Source organism: Malurus melanocephalus, unplaced genomic scaffold, assembly GCF_030028575.1.
Source record: "Malurus melanocephalus ecotype Western Australia unplaced genomic scaffold, MMel_1.1 scaffold_240, whole genome shotgun sequence".
Lineage (NCBI taxonomy): Eukaryota > Metazoa > Chordata > Aves > Passeriformes > Maluridae > Malurus > Malurus melanocephalus.
In genome coordinates this window covers 938,239-953,043 of record NW_026623472.1, presented here as the reverse complement: position 1 = coordinate 953,043, position 14,805 = coordinate 938,239, and the positions used below count along the sequence as shown (strand labels likewise).

At 47.8% G+C, this 14,805-nt stretch overlaps 1 protein-coding gene across 1 annotated transcript; it reads left to right on the top strand.

Moving 5' to 3' along the window:
• Nucleotides 1-1,629: 1,629 nt before the first annotated feature.
• WNT8B (Wnt family member 8B) lies at nucleotides 1,630-13,286 on the top strand. Its single transcript, XM_057375165.1, has 6 exons — nucleotides 1,630-1,688; nucleotides 7,692-7,725; nucleotides 8,699-8,837; nucleotides 10,104-10,229; nucleotides 12,199-12,341; nucleotides 12,729-13,286. Exons 1-6 carry the CDS (start codon nucleotides 1,630-1,632, stop codon nucleotides 13,284-13,286), a joined length of 1,059 nt encoding a protein of 352 aa, XP_057231148.1.
• Nucleotides 13,287-14,805: the final 1,519 nt, after the last annotated feature.

Sequence of the window (14,805 nt, the reverse complement as noted above, 5' to 3'; positions counted from 1 at the left end):
GGGGGCACAGCTGGCCCTGGGATAAATTGCTGCCATCTGCATTTCCTCCTCCTCTAAGTGCCCACAAACTGCCCAGCCATCCATGGGGTGAGGGCTGCCCTGGCTGGATGGGCAGTGCTCTGGGCAAAGGTGGTGTTTTGCCAGCAGTGCTTTATGTGCTGTGCCTGGCCAGGGCTCCCTGCCTTGAGCAGAGCTGGGCTCAGTGTGAGAGGCCAAAGTCCACCTGAGAGCAGATCTCTGCTGGGCAGGCTCCCCTTCCTCAGACTGTGCAACCCAGGAGGGTCTTTCATCCATTTGAAGTGTCCCCAAGCAAAGCTCAACCTCCAGCCAGCCCTGCATGAGGGCTCAGCCCCAGGGTCTGAGTCCTCTTCAAATCCTGCTTGGGTCCAGCCCTTCTGCTTGGCATCTGTCCCCTGCATGAAATGAGTTTCACTGATCTCAGCCCATGTTTTGGCTGAGCACGTCCACAGCACAAAATTCAATTGTGTAGTGTGGAGAAGATCTTCCTMTGGCTTTGGGACGTGGTGGTGCAGYTGRTCATGTTGATCCAKGGCCAGTCAGGGTGTCTGGTGGGCACTGGGACAGTGACTGGGATGTCCCACATGGCCAGCCATCACAGCCTGGATGCATTTCCAAGTAGCTCCATCAGCTGCTGGCCTAGGATGAACCCTCAGTGAGAGACTGCTGACCCTCCCAAGCCAAAGATACCCTCCCATGGGCTTTATAGGAAATGCCAAAACCAAAAAACTAAGGGGGAACRGGAAGGTTTAGTCAAAGGCCTTTCTCCTGGGGTGGAGATGGYCTGATGCAAACAGGAGGGGAGAAGGAAGAGCAGGTCACCATGATGAAGGAAAAGCAGATGGAGGCAGGAACTGGCCCTGATCCTCCTTACACCSCTGGGGGAGACTGAGGCAGAGACAATGATCACATATCTGTGACCTAAGGAGCAGATGCAGGCAGCCTGAACCCAATCCCCCCATCCCAGGGCACCCAGTGCACTTCAGCTCAGTGGTGGCTCCAAGGCAGGAGGAGGAGAGGACACTCCAAAATCAGCCCTTCAGTTGCCTTTGCAGGGAATGGAGAGCCAGGGCTGTGCTGGTGGAGACTGAATCTAGTGATTGCTATAAGGGATTTGCTGTCTCTTTCTTTATCCCTCTCTTTCTCTTTTTTTTTTTTTTTTTTTCTTTTTTCCCCCCCTTTTCCCTCCCTCTTATCCCTTTCGTGGTGCATTTGTCTTCGAGGAACCTGGGGTGTTCTTTTCATCAGTTCAATCTCTCTCTGGCACTTGAGTCCTGATTGGCTGAAGGACTTAGGGAAAAAAAAATCTTTAATTAAGTAGATAATCTCTTCTTAGGAAGTTCTGCGGCTCCATTTCACCAGCCCCCTTTAGCTCTTACTTTAGGATTGGTTACCCTTTGCAGAAGGTGGGATTCAGGAGGCATCCGCCTCTTCATCACACCAGGACTGCCGGGTGGAAAATAGCTCCATCCCTTCCCTAATTTAGTTGTGTTTCTTTTTTTTTCCTTTTCTGTGGTGGTGGTGGTGGTACCCAAGTTTCTTTCTTTCTTTTTTTTTTTTTTTTTTTAAAGAATCTCCTTTCTCCCTCTTTATTTGGATTTTGTATTTCACATGGACCCTTATCTGGGCATCTTCTTCCTCACTCCCTTCTTCCAGTCCTGCTATGCCTGGTGAGTATCAAGAACACCTCAGTCTGTGTCTCAGGCAGGTGCTCTTCCCAGATACCCTAAGGAAATTCCTCTTCACCTTCCTAAATGTCCCCTCTTTCTCACCCAGTTCAGTTCTGTCTTTAATGGAATCAGATATTTAACCAACTCCCTACACACTCACTGGCAGAGAGGTTAGATTTGTGAAARTCCCCTTTTTCCCCTGCGACTCTCAAAAACAAGTACGGGCCAAACCTTGAGYTGGGGTGAAATAGAGGAGAGTGGATGCTGAGGACCTAGCCCCTCAATTTCAAGAGGGAAGATAACCCAGTGGAAGAACCAGGGACTTCTGTTTTTCCAAAGGCTCCTGGTCAGCTTGTGTCTTGTCTCAATTAAATCAAGTGGGGCTTCTCCTGCGCTCCCCAAAGAGGACAGTCCCTGATTAAGAGCTCAGAGCCAGCAGGGGTGAGTTAGATCCACAGGAGTGTCACTCTGGATGAGCAGCCTGAGACCCAGGCTCCYTGGCACACACAAGGTCAGAATTATAACCCTGAAAATCATGTATTAGGATTTCCTGGGGAGAAGCTTTTGGTACGGAGATTTCTATGGCTCCGTTTCCAATCACCCATCAGACCAATTCTGCTGTGCACAAGTCTGTGGCCATCCCCTGGGGACCTATTTTCTCTGTCCTCAGAGCGGTGYTATATTTATTTCCCAAAAAGTTATATAAGGGTGAACAGGAAGAGATTATGCTTTCATCAAATCTTGCATCATTCCTTGTGGGATATCAGTCCCACTCCCAAAGGGAGAAGGGCTTTGCAGGTATTTTTCCTATGTGATTTTTACTGAGTACCCAAACTTTATCCTCTATTGCTGTGATGTCCTGGGGAATCTGCTCAGCGGGTTACAGACTTATCTCTAAYGGCAAGGAAAGTATTTTTCCATTAAATTACTAAAATCCTCTGCCTTTCTCATAGCAGATCTCTAGGGTTATTACTATGGATGGAGAAATCAAAATTACAGAAAGATAAACTAAAAAGTAAATGGGAACTTGTTCCTGTCAGTGTGGGAGTGAAATTTATGTTCTTTCAGAGATTTTCTACTCCCTTCATTAAAATGTGTAATGTGCAACAATTYGTGTATGTCTAAATACTGTAAAGTAGCAAACTCAAGATAAACCTCCCTTGCGGAACAAGGGGAATATGTATCTTCTACAGAGAGGCTAGGCAAGAACTCATGCTGATTTTATTCTTATTTTTCTGCTCTTCCTGTGTATATGTCTCGCTTTCCTCAATAAAAAATAGGTKTAGAATACATTAAAAGAAAAAAAAATCAACATTTTAAAGAAACAGTTCAAAGGCAAGAAATTTCAGTGCACAAAGTAGAGCTAAATATAGAAATCCAAGACATTTTCAGTCCAAAGTTGAATGTTTAAATTCACTGTCTCACAGCAGCTTTTATCTAAGAGAAAAGTTTAYAGATCAAGACAACCCTGCTTCTCTCTGCACGTTGCTCCTAGGTCATGAGCTCCAGACAGAAAGGAAAACTGCAACCTTTATTTGAAATTAACATTTTGCAGACACTATCCCTTGACTTTTGAGGAGAAAAAAAGACAAGTTTGTGGGAATCATAAAATAATTCTGCTWGAAATTTGTGCTGGTTTTCTTTATCTGATCCAACAATTTAAAACACATCAAGTTCTTTCTTTCCTGTGATTTAATCACAAGAAATGGGAGCGGGAGCATGGGGGAGACCAATATAAAACAACAAAAAAAGTTACATATATATATATATATATATATATATGTGTGTGTGGATTAGATTTTACCATTTAACTAACTATTCAACCAGTGTGATCAAAATGTCAGGGTTGCATTTAAGAACAAAAAAACCCCAAATAAATATTACAAAATAGAAAAAATTAAGAAAAAAAAGAAGTAAAGCTCTAAATGTTATTGAGTTGTTGCGCAGCCTCCTATGGGAATAATACTATGATTTACAATGCAGCAGTTAGTTTCTAAATGTTTTTCTTTTACACTTCAGCTATGGGGACTGCCTTTGGTTTCCAACCTCCCTAGTTTTCTAATAAYCTCAGGGAGCTCATATTTGAGAACAAAACTCAGATCCAAAGTGAAATTCTATCCATTTTCTCTATTTACAATAATGACAGTAAAGATCTAAATATATCTTTATAATTTTCTAAAGAGCAGAACCAGCAGCACAGTAGCCTGAGTGGGTGGTAAGGTATCAGACAAATATTGTAATGAGAGATTAGACAAGACTCTTAGGGCATATTAAACTGACGAGTGTGGGGCTGTTATTGGTTAAAGTTGTAACTGAGAGAATTATCAGAAGCTTATTAGTATTTGATATGTGTAAAATATAATGGGACAGCTGCTTGCCAGGGTTCTTTGATTTCAGATTCAATAAAACTATGATAGAAAACTCCTGCTAAAGATATTCATTAGCTTTGAGATAATTTCCTACTGGATGCAATGAAAATCTCTCGCTTTAGATTTGCTTTTTACCTGGAGACACAGTGTTGTGGTGAGGAAAGCAGCTCAATCCTGGCTGGGACCCTGCACAGCTTGGGGAGGGGGCAGAGGAACTTGGGGCTCTCCTCTCTCGACCTGAGCTTTGAGTCTGCTCCGSTTCAGTCTGTGTAATGTTGTCCTGGAGTTTGAAGGTGGAGGGAAAGGGGTTTACAGCTAAAAATCCTGTGAGCTTTCTCAAAAAATTACTTCAAGTGTCTCTTTTCATATGTGAGATACAAAAAATCACCAAASTCAAGGGAATTGTGCTGGTTAACACCAGCTGTGAATGGAACTGCTTAGTTTAGTATCTGCTTTCCTTTACAGTGGAATGAAAATTTAGTAGAAATACATAATTTCTTTTAAAAAATTCTACCACAGAGAAAAAAATTACATTTTGGCAGTGATTCCTATTTGCAGCACAGAGATGATTCTAGAGACACAGTCACTATTGCACTATCTGTGYAAGTAGTAGCTTAACTGCACTTTGCCCTTACTGGGGACTGTATACAGAATGGAGATGCATTTTTCTTAGCTAAAKCATAAGAGAAAAGACAGAACATACAGATTCTGTGTCCGTTATTTTATTTATTTCCCCCTCAACACAAATAATAAAAAAATTCAGTCAAAATTTCAGTCTCCAGCCATAAGACACTCCCATCTCCCCTTCTCCTGAACTCACTTGCAGTTGCAAGAGTTAAATGTTGGGGTGTCAAGTGCACCAAACACTTGAATCTTTGTGAATTCTTTACTTGCTTAAGTCCTACAAATGAAGCCAGCAGCATGCCTGCCTGTTGATGTGAGAACTCAAGGAAAATGCCTTCTGTGTATCGGACTTCATCAAATGTTTAGAATATCTTGCTGGGAAATTGCTACTGTATCATTTGCTCAGCTGCAGATGGAGAGTTGGCATATCCTGAACTTGGCCTTTTTGTGAACCTTGAAGTTTATCCTGGAAGGAACAGATCCTCTGCTTCAATGCAGTCATGTCAATTGATTCCTGCTAACAAGTTGGTTTGCTGTAAACTCTGAATTTGTAGTTTACTGTGCTCCTCCTAAAGCCATCCTTACAACTGCTAGTATGTTCCTAATCCAAGGGTTYGAGGCAAATCCCTCCTATACACTGTGAATTAGGGTTTTCCTACCCACATGGGAAGCAATGCAGACAGGATATATCTCTTGTTTTGGTGACAAAAGCAAGATAAGAGASGACTTGCAATTTTCTATCTCTTGCCAGTGCAGGAGCATTTTACCACAGTTTTCTCACAGCTCTTACCAGGGGCTCAGATTCACGCTGACACCATCCTGAGTGTGGTCCCCACAGCAAAGCACTTAAGGTCAAGGCAAAGGACAGAAGGGAAACCAGATGGAAAAATGACTTGTTCATGCTGCTACCCAGTTGCGTTGGGATGGGGACCCATGGAGCTTACACAGTCTGATTAGCCCCAGGTTCATGGCCCTGTGTGATTCAGGTCACCCGATGCTCTAATCACTCGGCTACAGATGCCGTCTCTCCAAGTCCCAGGAAATATTTAATTAGCTCTACAATGCAGAGGCAGCTTCCAAAGGAAAATTCCTCTGCAAAACAAGCATCGACTTCGTGCTAAAGTACCCACGGGGGCTGGAGCACAGCCGGGTCTGAATCCCAAGCCTGGAACAAAGGGAAAGAATTTCCCATTCTTGCAGTGTCCTGGCACAGCCCACTCCTGTTTTGACCCAAGGGAATCTTTCGCAAAACAAGCTTGATCAATATAAACACTTTCACAAAAAAAACCCATAAAACCCAAACCAAAACAAAAGCAAGCTAGACTTGCCAGAAAGAAATGTTGCAAACTCATTTTCTCAACTCTTTCTAAACTRTAACAGCAAAGATCAGGTTTCTTGTGATTTTGACCMAGCTAAAGTAAGGAGACCTCCTTTWGTGGTCTGCTTTGGAAAGGATCTCTGTGGGTGCAATTCTAGTGGAGGTGAAACAGGCTYGCTAACTGCACGAGTGCTTTTCCAGGGCAGGACAACATCCTTTCTCAGTCTCTCMTGTGTCTGATGTCTGGACTCCAATCCTGCCACCCTGTCTGTCCCTATGTCCATGGAAGGGCTGCATTTTCAYCCTCAGCTTAGGACAGCAGTGCCTGCGTCTGCCCGTGCTTGTGCCCACCTTGGGATGCCTCTCATAGGGTGGCTGTGCTGGATTTGTAAGACAAAAGCACAGTACCTTTCTCTCCCTTACCAAGGGATACCTGTGGCTCATTTGAAGCAGAACAGCATCTTGAGAAGAAGCTGAAGAGCCAGRTTTCTATCAGTGCATGCTCTATCATTTTCCCAATCACTATCCCACTGCAAGGTCTAATCCACTCATGCCACCTCTCTGGCTTCAGAGTCCTCTCTGGGTGATCACAGCACTCACCCACTTMTCTGAAATGCTGAGGTGTCAGCAGGGAAAATGTTCCAGAGGCTCACCAGAAATAGTGATGGGTGGTATTCCGCAAACCCAGAAAGACTGCAATTTGGTACTTTTAGGAGACATCTCTCTTTACTCACTTCATTTCTGACTCAGTATATTTGGAGTAGGCTCTTGGGCTTTTTCAAAGGGTCAGTTGTTTCTGCCATGASACAGCTAAGCAGGATTCACCCAGCCATTCTCGAGATTCTGTAGATGATCACTGTACCATATGGAGTCCTAATGCTGACTGACCATTTGCACAGAAACTGTGCAGTTTCTTACTTAAGAAACTTAYTTACTTTCTTACTGGAGAAAGACTCAGACTGGACAGCATTGGTTCTACAAGCCCCTGTGGGCAGTGCTGGAAACAAGCCACACTGCCTGGCTCTTGGAGATGATCCCTCCACACCTTCAGCGGGAACAGGAGAAAGCTTATTTTTGTTTGAGATCTCCCACCCACCCCAAATGCCCAGGGACCCCTGCACAGTGTCCAGGAGGATGAGGAGAACATGGCACTGAGCCATCACCATAACCTGACTAAGAGGAGAGTGTTGAGAGCTGGAACCGTCAGAAAACAAAGGACTGGAAAGATGCATCAGGACACACATTGTAAAGGAGCAGTGGTGTGATGTCCTCCTTCCCTCAGCATGGTCCCACAGGAGAATGGTGCAAGCACACAGCTCCTGGGGCTGGGGGAAAGGCTACCCTGAGTTCAGTCAAGTAAGGTAAARAGCAAGGCTAGGAGAACAGGAAAGCACTAAAATAATGGGTGGATTGGTACAAAGCGTAGCTAAGCAGAGGAAAACAAAAGGAAGGAGCAGTGAAGGAATTGCAGACCAGTACAGCCTGATTGAGGGGAGCGGGGTGGGGGGAGGAGATGGCACTGTCCTGTCCCTCGGGGAGCAGCAAGGGCACATGAGGAAGAGACCAGAGGTGCCTGCAGCCAGGAGACAGGCAGWCTGTGGGGGTGGTGAGAGGAGAGCTCTGGGATGCCTGGCATTCCCCAGGCCCCTCCGCCATCACCCCCTCCCTGCTGACACTGTCTCTGTCTTCCAGGTCAGTGAATAATTTCCTGATGACGGGCCCCAAGGTAAGAGAAATCCCTTTGATCTCTGTCCCTGATTCCACTAAACCCAGGGAGGGAAGGAGAGAGCGAGAGGAGAGAGGGGCTCCTCCTTCCCAATCGTCTCCTCTCAGCCTTGGCCAGAGCTCCCCTCACCCCCAGGTTTCCAGCAATAAGGCAGAGAAAGGCCAGGAAAGATCTGCTGTGAGCTTCAACTTGTGAGATTCTTGGGCTGCATCAGCTCKGAGAATGCTGACCTGGGGTTCTTTTCAGCTGCTTGGGGCCAGATTCTGGAGTTTTGTTTATTGACACCAGCCAAGGCTCTCACCTGACACCTATCGCTTCCTGAGGATCAGGTTGGCATCAGGGCTCACACTGATCCAGCTGGAAARTACTTTCTGCAGGCCTTGTAAAACATGCTTCCTCAAGGAGCACAACTAGAATTGCCAGGACTTTGTTCCATATTTTTGACCCCTCACATCCTTGTGCTCCTCTTTCAGGGGCCTTTTTCCTTAGCCAGGACCAGTTGTAAAATAYACCCACTTTGTGTTCTGGCTATTCCCCCAGAACATCTAGAGCCCATCTAGCTCCCAATGCATGTGTGGAGCAAYCTTGCCCCACAGCACCAGCTCTCCCCCTGGGGCTATGGGGAAGGGCAGGTTGAGGCATCTGCTGACCTGGAGCTCCCTGATCTCTGAGCAGAAGGCTCTGCTTCCTCTCATGGTGGAGAGGTAAGGGGCTACCCATGGTAGAGGCTGGCTGGCACATTTCCTAACATGGCTAATAGCCAAGAGCTCAGCCTCCTCCCCTGGGAGGCTCAGGTTCTGATCCAGCACAGCAGGAAATGGGTTTGCTGCTGCTGCTGCTGGTGAACACCACCTCCCAGGGAAGCCAARCCTGGGGACCTCCTGAGCTCTGCATGTTGTATCTTTGTAAGACAGCACRCAGGTTGCTTTCAGCTGAGAATACACATGGTGCTGACCCCCAGCTCTGCTCCTAGGCCTATCTCATCTACTCCAGCAGCGTGGCGGCCGGGGCGCAGAGCGGCATCGAGGAGTGCAAGTTCCAGTTCGCCTGGGACCGCTGGAACTGCCCCGAGAGGGCACTGCAGCTCTCCAGCCACGGTGGGCTGCGCAGTGGTAAGGAAAGCATTGGATACCACTACTGGGACCCCCTCGCTACAGGTTAGAGCCCATGGCCCCTCCTCTCCTCCCAAGTGCCTCCTTTTCTTCCCCATCCCCAGCTGAGATGTGCCTCTCCCAGGAATCCCCCAGAGGGATCTCTCCCTTCATCCACACTGGGATCTAGCTCCAAGACAAGGGAGTCTCGCAGTGCCAGCCTCACCTCTGGACCTGTGGAACCCCAGCTAGTGCAGGAACAACCCTCACACGACTGCCTCCCCAAGGATGCAGTCCCTCTGTATGTGGGCTGCTGGACACACCATGCCTAGAGAGTGTCCCAGGGTATCCCAGGGAGGCTGAGAACCAGCACAGGCTGCTTGGGTGGCAAGCAGAGGGATAAAGCCAAAGGAAGCAGGAAGGAATTAATCAGTGGCTGTGCTCTGGCCAAGATGGAGGGGAAAACTGTTCCTATRTCTTCCAGATGTCAGAATCACCCTAGGCAGAAATCCAGCATCCCTGACCTGGGCCACTGTAGGCTACAGAGCTGTGGTCATTGTCACTGTATCCCATTCCTTACCTATTTGCAGGTCCCAGGAAGTACTTCAATGCATATCTGGCCCTCTAGACCCATGTTTGATGCTGGGCTGGGCTCATACCTGCTCTGTAAAGGCAGGACCTGGGTGTGGAGGAGAGCCTCAGGCCTCTGGTGGGACTGGCAGCAGACAAGGGATTAGAGCCCCAGGCAGAAGTGGACAAAGGTTTCAAAATCATTCCTGTAAAGGTTAATCCACACCTTGCTGGTATTAAATGAAAGCCAAAGGCTCAGTCAAGTCAGCTGATTATCCCAAATATGATCCTGGTGGGTAGGCAGGGTCAGAGCCCYTCCAGCAGAAGGTAAGGCTCACAGGGGCTGTGGGGAAGGAGCTCTTTRATCCTTGGGAAGGACCCTTCCCATCAGGGGTGTGCTAGTGAGAAGTGGGGGACATTTGGCTGGCTGTGCTGTATTGCCATCATTGAGCTCCCACAAGGACAGCCAGGTGCTATCTCATCCACACCCTTTGAAATGCCATAAGTCAGTCTGGATCATATTTGGGAGCTTCTGCCTTCTCGCAGTTCAAGCCCAAATTAAGCTAATCTGACACGTAGGGTTTCTTCTCCACCTCACAAAGTCTTCCCCACTGCAGAAGTGCTGTGCAGATTCCTGCATGGTAGGAGTAATTTCTAACACTGCCCTTGCTATAAAATCTTTAGCACRTCTGTTCTCTTTGTGTTCCCCCTTGACAGCAAACCGAGAAACAGCTTTTGTCCATGCCATCAGCTCCGCAGGYGTCATGTACACGCTGACCCGGAACTGCAGCCTGGGGGATTTTGACAACTGTGGCTGTGACGACTCCCGCAATGGACAGCTGGGTAAGGAGAGAGGAGCTGCTGCCCCTCATTTGTCCCAGGCGGCAGGAGAAGCTCTTCTCTCCTCCACTGAGGCCTGCAGAAACACTTGCCCATCCTGGTCCCCACACTCAGGACTAATGCTCTGAGCTGAGCTTTCCCAGGTTCAAACCAAAGTAGCCCGGTGGAAGCTAAAAGAGCCAGTTTATACCAGACAAGCTCTTAACACTTTCCATTACTTTGTAAATGAGCAGGAATGCAGAAGGGGTTACAGTCTCCCTGGTTCAAATCGAGAACTCTATTTAAGCTGCTGTAGAGACTCTCTGTATCATACAGGCAGAGGAGTGGATCTGTTGCCATGCACCTAAATGGCAGATCTTGTTATAGCAGCAATAATCAAGGACCTTAGGGTTCCCAGGGTGGCCCCACAGCAGAATGACCAAGAGGAACAGCAGGGTGGCATTCATGARCCTCTCCAGGACTTGTCAGCATGGCAGGCGCACGAGCACAAGCAGAAGAACCACTGTGGCAGCACACAGCCATCTCACCGTCCATGTGACAGTGGTACTCAGGCCCTCAGACACCAAGCACACCTGGTGAGGAACTACAGGCTGCACCACTCCAGCTCTCTGCTCAGCTTTCACAGGAAACACTGACATTTAGGGGTTTTGTTTTCAATAGAAAGAGGTCAGATTTCAAATGATCAAAATCTTTTTAAAAGCCATGCCCTGCCCAGTCACACTAGGCAGTCGGTATGTGTCCCTTTATGGCAAACTCCTCTGGAGTGTCCAGTATATAGTAATTTACTTTATTGGCTGGTAGTTTTGAAAACAGCCACTGCTGCTTAGGTATCCAAAGTTTGGGAATGCCTCTCTCTAGCAGAGCAAGACTTTTCGGCAACAACACATCAAATTTTATCTACACTGGAAAACTGTTAGTCATGCCACATTTCTTTTCCCCCAAATATATCTGTTTTTCATGAAAACTTTCCATTGTGAATTTAAAACCTTGTAAGGCAAAGGAAACTTTTGGGCTTGACCAAAATGGCATGATTCAATTCAGCCATTGCACCGAATCCAAGTTGGTGAAAGGTTTTCATTCTTCCTTCAGTCCCAGCTCTTGACTTGGACTGCAYCATCCACTGCAATTATCCCACTCCCACGAAACACTCCTGCCTTTCCCTGGGAGAGGGAATCACAGGGCCCTGGGGAAGTCCAGGCAAGGGCCAGGCCTTTCCAGACAGGCACAAGGGCATTAAACCACAACTCCCAAGATGTACCGCTATGGCATGTCAGGGTCAGAATGTTCCAGATTTCAAATCTTCATGAATAATTTGGAATCTTTCTCTAGGGGGAAAAGCAAACTGCATGACCTTTTTCCAGTCAGCTCCCACTCAGTTAGGAAAAGTACCCTCCACATACTTTTGTGCAGTTTCACAGTTTTGTACCGACTCCCTTGTTTCTCCATGATAACTAGAAAATCAGACCCTTCTAAGATGCCAAAGATCATCTCAGAAATCTGGGTGCCAAAATCAGGGCTTCCTTGATACACATGTGCCTGGCTTGAACTGTTTCAAGCAGAGGGGAATCTATTCCCTCTGACCAGGACACCTCCACCAGTTTGCTAATCCAAGTTAGCAAGATGCTGTCCCTGCAAGCCACACTGAACCAGCTGAAGTCAGGGTTTGAGAGGTGATTAAAGACCCAAAGGCTTATCTGTATGTCTGCTAATGCATGATAATTGACAGCTCTAAATCCTGCCCTGTAGAAAGCCTGGAAAGCTGTGCATTTGTTGTACATGACATACCCCTTTGCAGCCTGCCTGAGCCACTTACTACCCAGGCCTCAGTAGGAATGTCAGTAACTCAATGGGAGGGGGTCTGGGAGTACCATGGGGTGAAAGGCTGGATTTTCCCCACAGCCTCCATTCCCTCCCATCACTTCTGACCCCCCTTCAGGTTCTCTGACAGCACACATCTCATCTCCTTTCTTAGGGGGTCAAGGCTGGCTGTGGGGAGGCTGCAGCGACAATGTGGGCTTTGGGGAAGCCATTTCCAAGCAGTTTGTGGATGCCCTGGAGACCGGACAAGATGCCAGAGCTGCCATGAACCTGCATAACAACGAGGCAGGTAGAAAGGTGAGCTCCTCTCTCCCTTCAGAGCTGACAGTGCATCCCAAATTGGCTCTGAACTCTCACTGTGGAGAGTCACAATTTGCTGGCTAAAAACACGTGTCCAGAAGAAACAGCTTCTGCGGGGGATGGCAGCAGTACAATGGTGTCTGCTCTAAGATAGCAAAGTTTTGGTGTTACTGGGTTAATGGCTTCCTGCAGTCCTCTTTCTCCCAGTTCAAGGAGGGGAGCACTGTGGAAAAGCAAATTTGTGAGCTTCAGGACTACTGTGCAGGGAGAATTGATGCCAAACTCCTCCACAGGCCTGGAGCCATGGTTCTGCATGCACTGCAGTATAGAAACGACCCCTCCAGGTTTCTTTCTTGAACTCCTCTCTCTGCTCACCCACTGCAGGCAGTGAAAGGGACCATGAAGCGGACTTGCAAGTGCCACGGTGTGTCGGGGAGCTGCACCACCCAGACCTGCTGGCTGCAGCTGCCTGAGTTTCGGGAGGTAGGCACTTACCTTAAGGAGAGGTACCACAAAGCCCTGAAGGTAGACTTGCTGCAGGGAGCAGGGAACAGTGCTGCCAGCCGGGGTGCCATCGCCGAGACCTTCAGCTCCATCTCCAAGAAGGAACTGGTCCATTTGGAAGACTCTCCTGACTACTGCCTGGAGAACAAGACACTGGGGCTGCTGGGCACAGAGGGCAGGGAGTGCCTCAAGAGGGGCAAGGCGCTCAGCAAGTGGGAGAAGCGGAGCTGCCGGCGGCTGTGTGGGGACTGCGGGCTGGCAGTGGAGGAGAGGCGAGCTGAGATGGTGTCCAGCTGCAACTGCAAGTTCCACTGGTGCTGYGCCGTGCGCTGCGAGCAGTGCCGCAAGCGCGTCACCAAGTACTTCTGTGTCCGCAAGGAGAAGCGGGAGCGGAGCGGAGGYGGTGGAGCCAGCCGCAAGCTCAAGAGAAAGCTCTAACTTGCTTCTGCTCCTCCACAGCCCCGTCTGCCCTGCTCCTCTCCTGCCCTACCCATCAAGCCCCCGGCACCATTTCCATTTGGCATAGTTTTGTCTCATTCCCAGTGCTGCCTCACTGGGGCTTGGGCAAGGCAAAAGGGCCTTTTACGAGTCCTCACGCCTTGCCCATGCAGGGCATTAGTGCAGTGGGTAATRWCTTCTGGGGASACCTTCAAGTGTTGATAAAACAAGRTGAGATTTGGTCCCTTCAATTCAGTGTCACTCTACCCAGTGATTATGGTTTTATCTCTGAAAACACAGAAGGTCATGGTGGCTCCTGTGCTTTTGGGCTTGTCTGTTCCCCAGACCAGCACCTGCTCTGGGCTTTTGAGTGAGATAAAAAGCACAAGGAAACTGAGATGGCATCAATAGTTGGGCAACTCAGATCAGTAATCTGTAAATGAGAAAAGGCACTAAAACAGTTATTGCCTCAGGCCTATACTATGAGGAAACAGAAAAGGCATGCAACTCCTTTCTCAGCAAGCCAGCCTCCAGGAACCCCACAGCTTTGCTTCCCATGCTTTGATAGCTTTGCTAAGCTCTCCAGCGCTTTACTTTGCATTTGAAATAGTGGCAGCAAAATCGAACCTSCTGCTTGACCTGTCCATTACGCAGYTGTCCAAAAAAAGGGGTTCCATCATTCGGTTTTTACATTCAGCTTTCTCTGTGTCTTCCAAGCCTCCACGTTCCTTTTTAGGCCAACATTCCTGCCAAAGCCTCTGATGMCATAAAGATGCCCTCACACTTCTCCAGTCCTTCTTTCCTCCCAAATCTCTTCCAGAGAGGAGCTGCCAGCTGAGCCTATTCCCCATGTCCTGGTGTACTTGCCAAGCACTCTTGCCCCATCAGCTAACTAACTACTTCTTCCTAGTCTAAGAAAATAATGCCAGTTACTATTTAATGGTGGTGTAAATAGGAAAGTGAAGCACTTTGAAGTTTAATTTATTGCACAGTTACTGTGATGTATACATAACAGKTTTTCCTCTACCACTTATTGTATATAGTCTATAGGCTAAGCAAGCAGCAGAAGATTTGGCTGATGCATCTGTTCCCTTGCTGAGGTTAGGGGAGGGAGGTAAGAAGCTGCCAGCTGCAGGACTTGGGGAAGCTCACTGCACCATCTTCAGCAATCTTCCCCAGTGCTGTGATAATACAATCTGCTTTGCTGTTTGAAGTGCCCTTTAGCCAGATGTGAAGCCAGCAGAGCTGTTACTCGCCATTAGACCTATCTTRTAGCCAATATTTGTAAACCAATAGCCAATGCAATAAACCAGTAGCCAAGTGCTTGCAAAATGCTGTGGTGTCTGAGTAGMTGGGTGTTCTTTCATTCCATTGTGTGTATGTAAAAAATTAAGAGTCCTGGAGATTAAAACACACTACTTACCCATCTGTTGAGCTCAGGAAGGCCTAACCAGTTCCAGCCAGCATAACCTCAGCCCCTATCAGGAGGTGAGAGGGTGTGCTCTCTCCTAAGCTGGCT